This window comes from Nicotiana tabacum, chromosome 18 (genome assembly GCF_000715075.1).
Source record: "Nicotiana tabacum cultivar K326 chromosome 18, ASM71507v2, whole genome shotgun sequence".
Taxonomy (NCBI): domain Eukaryota; kingdom Viridiplantae; phylum Streptophyta; class Magnoliopsida; order Solanales; family Solanaceae; genus Nicotiana; species Nicotiana tabacum.
Genome location: NC_134097.1, coordinates 135,720,582 through 135,730,223, shown reverse-complemented (window position 1 = coordinate 135,730,223; position 9,642 = coordinate 135,720,582). Strand labels below are relative to the sequence as shown.

The 9,642-nt window shown below is 36.6% G+C and overlaps 1 protein-coding gene across 1 annotated transcript; it reads right to left on the bottom strand.

Moving 5' to 3' along the window:
• Nucleotides 1-267: 267 nt before the first annotated feature.
• Nucleotides 268-8,066, bottom strand: LOC107781066 (uncharacterized). The gene is made up of 5 exons (XM_016601692.2): nt 7,496-8,066; nt 3,010-3,198; nt 2,584-2,697; nt 1,652-2,103; nt 268-914 (listed from the first exon to the last, which is right to left on the bottom strand). Exons 1-5 carry the CDS (start codon nt 8,001-8,003, stop codon nt 291-293), a joined length of 1,887 nt encoding a protein of 628 aa, XP_016457178.2. The 5' UTR covers nt 8,004-8,066; the 3' UTR covers nt 268-290.
• Between the last annotated feature and the right edge of the window lie 1,576 nt (nt 8,067-9,642).

Here is a 9,642-nt window from a genome sequence, read left to right as displayed (position 1 = left end):
ATTAACAACACAATGTCATAGTTTATAAGATTGAGCTTTTAAGATAGAATGTCAGTTTTTTTTTAATTTTCTTGCATCACCATCCTCCTATTGAAACATAGCTACGCAACTAGAAGGAAAAGAAAACCTGTTATGAGTTCACTTTACAAAAATAAATAAAAAGTAATAAATGCAAAAGATTATGCAAATTACTTCCTAAGTTCCTTTTACAGAAAAAAGCCTTAAATATCTCATAACACATTACATAGTTCAACTGACGTATCTTAATGTAGTAAAATATAGTACTTTATTCAGAATGCATGTATGAACCTCTTATAAGAAACTGAATAACGAATGAAATGGTACATATAATCAAAGGCGAAATAACTTAAGTCTAGTAGTATTAAAGGTCCTACAAATCCAAGAACAAACATACAAAAAAGTAGCCACCAGACATCTTTGTTCATGAATATATTCTCAACATTAAGGGCTTGAACGCAGGCCAGAACTGTGAATGCTGCGGAATAATACACAGAAATAATGACAGTGCAGTACTTCACTGGCAAGGCAATATAAAAGTCGTCTGAATCAAATTTCGAGAGAAGTATGGAAAGCAATGTTCCCACAGTGAATATTGAAATATAAAGAGCTACACCTAAGAAAACCATCAACATCCATAGATCTGAATGTTGTGTCTTGAGGAGAATAGGTATGCCATTATTTTGATCAAAACCTCCAGGGACTGTAAAAACTGCAGCAAAGTTGACTGTGCAGAGAAGAGTAGCTAATATAAGAACTGAACCTGCTAATTCTCTGATTGATTTCTCCGCTTCTTTACATACTTCTGAATGTTTTATCTCGAATAACTCTGTCGCAGTCATGTCTTCATTATTTTCCACCGTCCATAATCGTGGATGGACACAATATTTTACGTGCTTCAAAAAATTAAATGTATTCATTGTAAGTGACAAAGGTGTAATTTGGGAGAAACTAAAACGTTCATGCAACTAATTTGTATGGAAACATTAAGGTGATATGGTATTCGAATAGATAAGGATGATGTCAAAATAAGCCTTGGCCTAACTCATCTACCCCAAAAGCTAGCTCGAAGGAAGGAGGATTGCCTAAGCCTTATAAGGAGACTAGGGATCTCATCCCGGTCCGATGTGGGATTCATTCTATTCATCACCCCTCCCCCCTCACCCCTCACGTCAAGATCTGGACATCTTTATCCGGGGTTCCATTGTCCGGTCTGGAGCGTGCACAATCATGGACTGCGGTATTTCCACCCCCATCAATTGGTCGAGGGACATTCCGCCTCCCTCTTCTGGTGGCCCACTTCGAGTACGGGCCTGACTCTGATACCATATCAAAATAAGACTTGGGCTTAACTCACACCTCAAAAGCTAGCTCGAAGGGAGGAGGATTGCCCGAGCCTTATAAGGAGACCAGGGATCTCATCCCGGTCCGATGTGGGATTCATTCCATTCATTATGATATCTTTAACCATATTGTATTATTTTTTAGAAACTCATTTTAAACTCTTATATTCTCAGCCATTTACTTGTCAATATATACATGTAACCAATGACAATAAGATTGAAGTGTAACAAACACATATTTCTGTGAATTATATATGTTATATTGGTAAAAAAAGCAAATAAGAAAGTACCTTAAACCAGAGGACACCCCATGCCATGAGTACGAGTGTTTTGTAACCCCTTATTGTTTTAATTGGTTTCCCTGCAGAAAATTTGAATGGCGATCCAACACTTGCTGCAAAATGCATTATGGTGTTTCCGTGTTGATCGGTATCAGCAAGTAACCTATCTTTGTGAGATGCCTTTTTCAAAATATAATCAAATAGGAATCTGTTTTTCTGCTCTGCTGCAATATGCAATATATTCTTTCCATCTTCATCGACAGTTTCTACTGCTTGAGGATAATTTTGTATAATTTCCACGACTAACTCGTTTATACCATGTTTTGTTGCCTGTATTAGTGGATTTGGCACAAAATTGGCATAGAAGCTCCAATCTTCTTCCCTTATCAATCTTCTTGCTAATATTAATGCAAGAATATGCTTTTGCTTTTCATAATCAATTTCTCCTAACCATGCATTACCTACAGGAACACACACCCAAGAACAGCAAAAGATAAAAGAATGACAATCAGAAGAGCACATAGGTTTAAATGTGTATGGTAATGCAGGTATTAGTAATACTGAGACTCTGTTCTTATTAGATGTTTGGCGAAAATGTGTTTATTTTTTAACAAAACATATAAAAGTCTGTTTGATATTGAACCCTTGATCTTCTTTAATTAATACGAGGACATTTTTGTCATATTAGTTGCGTATGGTAATTCATGTGTTACTAATACATGTATCCTTATTTCACATTTTGTCATGCATGAAACAGTGCATAGGTTCTAGCAAAACTTATTTATACTATTAGGAAAAGTAATGATGACAGAACAAGTAATAGTTTTGTTGGACTTTTATATAAAGATTAATCTCCTTATTCAACCAACCAAACAGACCATAATGAACATTATACATACATAATTAACATGTGTATAGAGTAAATTTGGAAGATAGCTTACCTAGTAGATAGTTAGCAAGGGAAGACCTTGTTCTTTGAAAGACGACACCTTTAGTAGTCCCTGCCTCCTCCAAGTTGTAACTAGGTTTTGACTCTCCATACATTGCTGGTATGCCTGTTCCATTGCATTATATTAGAGGAGAAACAAGTCATATTTTTGGCTTAGTCAAAGGTAAAACTACTATATAAGCACCACCAAAGTGATGGTGGAACATATATAAAATCCTTCTAAGGAGCGTTTTACTAGGTCTTACGCGGCTCGAATTCGAATTAGTCCAGACCCCATGCAGATACAAGACACCATGTGGAAAAAAATAACTATTACTATTTAAGCCTTAATTCTATGAGTATTTAGCAAGGAGAATGTTCTCTTTTCAAATTAAGCATTTGATAAAGAATTAATAATTTGGGAAATTAAAGTACTTACAGAAATACATAAAGGTTTCAAGTCCCTGCATGGGAACGAAAGGAGTAGTGCCGAATTGTCCGATTGTATAGATGGATCCACTCCTGAAAGACAAGTGCTTTGTGGCCAATATATTTAATGCAGTCGTACCCTTTCCGTCAGCTTTGCTGGCTAGCTGAGGATATATTTCCAGCAGCTGTAATGCGAAGTCTGGTTCTCATTTCATGCAAAACAAAAGCCCACTGTCATATATTCTACGAATTTAATTGTTAGAATCTAGGCAAAACTACATCAATGCGAAACCACGATATATATATAACAAACCTTTATGTAACAACCTCGTTTGTTTCGAATATTTTTGAATGTTACAACGAATTACTGTTATAGAGAATATATATTATAACATAACATGAAAATTGATTCCGGAAAAATTTGGCTTTTATAGTGAAGTTTTGTTATATAGGATGTTATAGAGAGGTCTGACCGTATCATATTTCATTTGTAACTGATGATGTAAATCCTACCTATATCAAAACCAGTTTTTAACTTCTATGCGTTTGGTCATTTGTACGATGTGCTCGGGGGCAAAGGCACAAGAAGTTGTACCGGTTGGTCAAGGTAAGGGAGAGGAGTGCTTGTGACTTAGACCAAGTCAAGTGCATCAAGGATGAGGATGACAAAGTATTGATGGACGAGGCACTTATTAGAAGAAGATGACAGGCATACTTCCATAAACTATTGAACGAAGAGGGAGATAAAACCATTATGCTGGGTGAGTTGGAGCACTCCAAAAGTCGGCGGGATTTTGGTTTTGTAGGTGGATTAAGGTATAGGAGGTGGAAGGGGCGATGTGTAAGATGTGCAAGGGCAGAGCGACAGGCCCAGACGAAATCCCAGTGGAATTCTGAAAATAGAGCGGGGCGAGCAGGCTTGGAGTGTCTCACTGGGTTGTTTAATGTTATTTTCAGAATGAAGAAGATGTCCGAAGAATGGAGGTGGATTACGACGGTTCTGTTGTAAAAGAATAAGGGTGATATCCAAAATTACAACAACTATAGGGGTATAAAGCTGTTGAGTCACACTATGAAGGTTTGGGAGAGGGTGGTGGAAGTCAAAATTAGGAGAAACGTGTCTATTTCTGAGAACTAGTTCGGATTCATGCAGGGATATTCGACTATGAAAGCTATTCATCTGGTGAGGAGATTAATGGAGCAGTATAGGGGAAGGAAGAAGGACTTGAATATGATGTTAAATGACCTTGAGAAAGCATACAACAATGTCCCGGGGAAGTTCTGTGGAGGTATTTGGAAGTTAGCGGCAGTGGCAAAAGCGTACACTAAGGTGATTAAGGATATGTATGATGGTACTAAGACTCGAGTGAGGACATTGGGAGGTGACTCAGAGCATTTCCCTGTTGTGATGGGGTTGCACCAAGGATCAGCTCTTAGCCCATGTTTTTTTTGCCTTGGCGATGGATGTACTGTCGCGACATATCCAAGGGGATATGCCTTGGTGAATGCTATTTATCAATGATATAATGTTGGTTGGCGAGATGCGAGACGGAGTTAACGCGAGGCTGGAGATTTGAAGACAGACCTTGGAGTCTAAAAGTTTCAAGTTGAGTAGAACCAAAATAGAATACTTGGAGTGCAAATTCAGTGACGGGACCCATGAAATAGATGTAGATGTAAAGCTTGATGCTCAAGTTATCCCCAAGTGAGCTAGTTTCAAGTATCTTGGGTCTATTTTTTTTTTATGACTGAGAAATCCGTCTGGGGCCGATCCTTTGAAAAAAAAAAGGGCAGATTGATGAAGATGTCGCACATCTCATCAGAGCGGGATGGATGAAATGGAGGCTTGCTTCTGATATTTTATGTGATAAGAATGTGCCGCCAAGACTCAAGGGTAAATTTTATAGAGTTGTGGTTCGACTGACTATGCTGTATGGGGTTGAGTGTTGGCCAGTCAAGAACTCCCATGTGCAGAAGATGAAAGTAGCAGAAATAAGGATGTTGAGATGATGTGTGAGTGTACCAGGAGAGATAAGCTTAGGAATGAAGCTATCGGGGGCAAAGTGGAAGTAGCCTCCTTGGAAGACAAGATGCGAGAGTCGTGGATGAGTTGGTTCGGACATGTTAAGAGGAGAAGCATTAAAGCTCCCGTTAGGGGGTGCAAAAAGTTAGCCATGGCGAGTATGAGAAGATGTCGAGGTAATTAGGCAGGACATGGCTCTGCCTCAGCTCACCGATTGCATGACCCTTGATAGGAGGGTGTGGAGGTCGATAATTAGGGTAGAAGGATAGTAGGTAGTTGGGAGTTTCTTAGTTGCTCACCGATAGTCTTAGTAACACGCATGTCCCTTTATATTCTTGGATCTTTATTGCATTATGTGGTTTTGTTTGCCGTAGGTATTTTATTCTCAGTTGTTATTATTTGGTATTACTTATCCTTTATCTCCCTCTTTTTCTTCTCTCTTCCATTATTGCTCGCCTCCTCCTCCTCTTCCTCCTCTTCCTCCTTCCCCTTTCCGAGCAGAGGATCTAGTGAAAACAACCTCTCTACCTTCATTAGGTAGGAATAAAGTGCGCGTACAGACTACCCTCCTTAGACCTCATCTGTTAGGAATATATTGAGTATATTATTGTTGTTGCATTGATTGTATTAAAAAAATTTGTACTAGTGTCATGTCATTTAATAACCTATCATTATATGTAATATTCCATAACGAGCATGGTCTGATAACCTCAAATTAAATCACGGCAACTTGTTTTTGCAGGCAAATCCACGTTAAGTTGGGTAAAATTTCTTTTATACTATCGGTATATATAATTTAAATTTATATCTAATTGAGATATTAGTATATAATTTAAATTTATATCTAATTGAGATGTTAGGACGCAAACTAGTCCCTTTCTTAAAATTAAACGTACACACGAATGTAGCAACACTTATACATGACTTATAGCGTTAATTCTTTGTATGGTATTTGAGGTCACATTAAAGGCGCAATTAAGAAGGGTCATATATGCCAGTGAACTATGCGAATTAGGACAGATACGTCCGTCGTTAATAGTTTGACACAGATATGCCCAATCCGTCCAATACTTATTCATTTATGCCCTTAGTTTAACGGAACCACTATTTTGTCTTTCTTAAATAATTAATAACTGGACCTAACTAAAATCTGCTGGCCCGGTCTGTTAGGACCCGACCCGGCCTTATTTTAAAGATATTTTTTGATATATTATTTTTGTTTGATTGAGAAACTGTGTGATAATCATATTTATTTATTTGAGTAATTTGATAATCAATTTTTTTTATACATCATTTCAGGAAGTAATCCTACTAAAAGTAGTACTAATTGGTATTTATTTATTTATTATTTTAATAATATAATATTCGAATTAGTTTGTGCTTTCTTCAATCATTTTACCTTCTATTTTTATTTTTCTCAGTGGTGCTTGTTATGAAATAATATTTGTTATGAAATAATTAATTAATAAAAATGGAAAAGAAGCACCATTATTTTAATAATTTATTAATTATTTCATATCATATTTGTAATGCAGAAAATAATTCAATAAACTAATAATCAATCATATAATGATCACTTATCTAAACAAAAAAAAGATGGATCCATCAAGTTAAGTTATAGTGAACATGAAGTTATTCGTATTTGTATTGGTGGAAAATACAAATAGACTGTGAGAAAAATAAAAATAGATGGTAAAATGATTGAAGAAAGCACAAACTAATTCGAATATTATATTTTTAAAATAATAAATAAATATCAATTACTACTTTTAGTAGGATTACTTCCCGAAATGATGTATAACAAAAAAGAATCGATTATCAAATTACTCAAATAAATAAATATGATTATCACACAATTTCTCAATCAAACAAAAATAATATATAAAAAAATATCTTTGAAATAAGGTTGGGTCAGGTCCTAACGGATCGGGTCAGCAGATTTTAGTTGGGTCCAGTTATTAATTATTTAAGAAAGACTAAATAGTGGTTCCGTTAAACTAAGGGCATGAATAAGCAAGTATTGGACGGATTTGGCATATCTATGCCAAACTATTAACGACGGCCATATATGTCCTAATTCGCATAGTTCACTGGCATATATGGCCCTTTTCCGAAGGTGCAATTAGATCTGTATTATTTACATTCATAATTAATGGAACTAAATTTTCCCCCCCATTGCATATAGGGTCATTGGGGCAAGGGGAAGACAACGTCGTACTCAGAATTTTTACTAAGAAGTGTCAACATCTAAAGAAACAAACACAAATTTTTTAGGGAATTTAATAGTATATAGTATGAATACATTAAATAAAAATTTATCTACCAAAACGGTGTAATTTTCCAATGAATTAAGGGGTGTTAATTGATACCTCGTGGAACCATGTGGCTCCGCCGCGCGGAGGAAGGAAAGAGGGGTAATGTGAGAAGTAAACCTACAAGTGAAATTAGTAACCTGAAAAATAAGTTGACTTACAATAACACTCTTGAGTTACAGCAGCATGAAGAACCGTTCTTCCATCGTCTCTCGTCATAGTAAATTCATCCCAAAAATTGTTCTCTGCTAACAAAATGAACACTTCTTTCTCTCCACTCGCAGCTGCAACATAAATGGGTGTCTCTCCCGAGTTATTTCTCTCCAAAACAAGATCTGTTTTCAACCTTAACATCATCTCCACAATTTTCTTTCGTCCAAACCTAGCAGCTTCATGCAAAGGTGTATCTCCATTCTTGTTTTTAACTCTCAAATCTTCACTGCTCACTGGCCTTTCCTCAAGAATTAGTTGAAATGCTCGCACGTTGCCGTGAATGGCAATAAAATGAAGAATGGTGTCGCCGCGATTATCAATAGGTGACACCATTTCTTCTCTACAGAAATCGCGTAGGATTTCTATAGATTTTTCATCGTCGCGATTTGTTGCTGTGTAAGCTGCAGATTGGCGAAGACTTGCAGTGGTGCATTTTCTACCTATTTTAATTTGCATGTTAAAATATTTTAGTATGGTTGGAGACTGACTCCGCTACTGTCAGATGATTAGGAATAAAATGTTACTACTACTAGTATTTGCTTCAAATAAATAGTAAGTCTAGTCATTTGGAATAATATTATTGACTCTACTACAAGCAAATTTGGAATATTGTTTGCTGTAAATATAATTGATTCTCATTGGAATTGGAATATAATAAGATTAAGTATAGTGCAAGCAATTCGGAACTACCTGTTACACATGCTTTTATCGTAGCCAAGAACTTTCCTAAAGGTAAATAATTTTCTATATGGCGTTTATTGTATTTACTTGAAACTCGATAAAATAGAGTACGATGAATGTTAATGATACTGCAATTACTCTGTAGGCGAGAAAATTGTGCGTGTGATATTACGTTGGTTTGATCAAAATCACTTCTAAGGTTCACTTTGTTTGTAATTCGTAACGATTTTGGTTGGTGTACATTTTCATCATAAACCTTTTAAGCAATATCATAGTGTAGCAATTTATCAGCGCGGCTAATGTAAGAAAATTTTACACATTCAGCAAAATTTAATTGGTTATAACATGTTACACCTTCCACAATTTATAAGACTATTGCAAAGATACTCCCTGCCAGATTGAAAACTGTGGTGGATTACTTGGTAAAAATTTCCAATATGCTTTTATTGAAGCAACTAATTCCTCATGCCTAGGATTGCAAACTGGAACGTGGACAACATAAATAAGGTTCCAACATAGGTAAAGTGCACTTTACACCATATATGTCACGACCCAAACTACTATGTCGTGATGACGCCTATCGTGGAACTAGGCAAGCCGACTCTTTACCAAAAATAACCCGATATTTCAATTCAATAACTTCAAGCTATTTAATAATAAAACTTCATAAGAAGATCTGAATAATAAAGTGCGAAAAGAAAAATCCGACATTGGGGTGTCACTGGTCATGAACATCTACTACATTTGTTCCGAAAATACTGAGACTAACACAGTCTCGAAATGTAACTACAAAACAAACTATAGGAAGATAGGAGGGAGAAGAGTAGGGCTGCGATCGCCAACAGCTACCTTGCTAACTCCGCGAAGATCTACAGCTGGAACAATCAACAGCTGCTACCAGGTCCTGATGTGCCTGGATCTGCACATAAGGTGCAGGGAGTAACGTGAGTACACTAACTCAGTAAGTAACCAAAGTAAATAAAGGCTGAGAAGTAGTGACGAGCAATAAAAACATATAATGTTCATATCATGAAATTTCAGTAAAAACATAACAGGCTTTTAAAAGAAGAGTTTGAATCAAATCCGTTCGTTTAAACTCCGTTTCAGAAAAATCATTTGAAAATATTTTTCAACAGTTCTCGACAAAGGCTCAATGCAATAGTGAGCAAAAAAATGATGAAATCATAAATAGCCCCTCGGGCAAAACATCACTCATATACAGCCCCTCGGGCAAACCTTACAGTCACTCGTATACAACCCCTCAAGAATATCTCATATCACTCACGCAGGGTACCCGCGCTCACTGGGGGTGTGCAGACTCCGGAGGGGCTCCTTCAGCCCAAGCGCTATAACAAGCCACCTCGTGGCATAAATCAATCAGGCCCTCGGCGTCACTCAATGATGAATCAGTAAC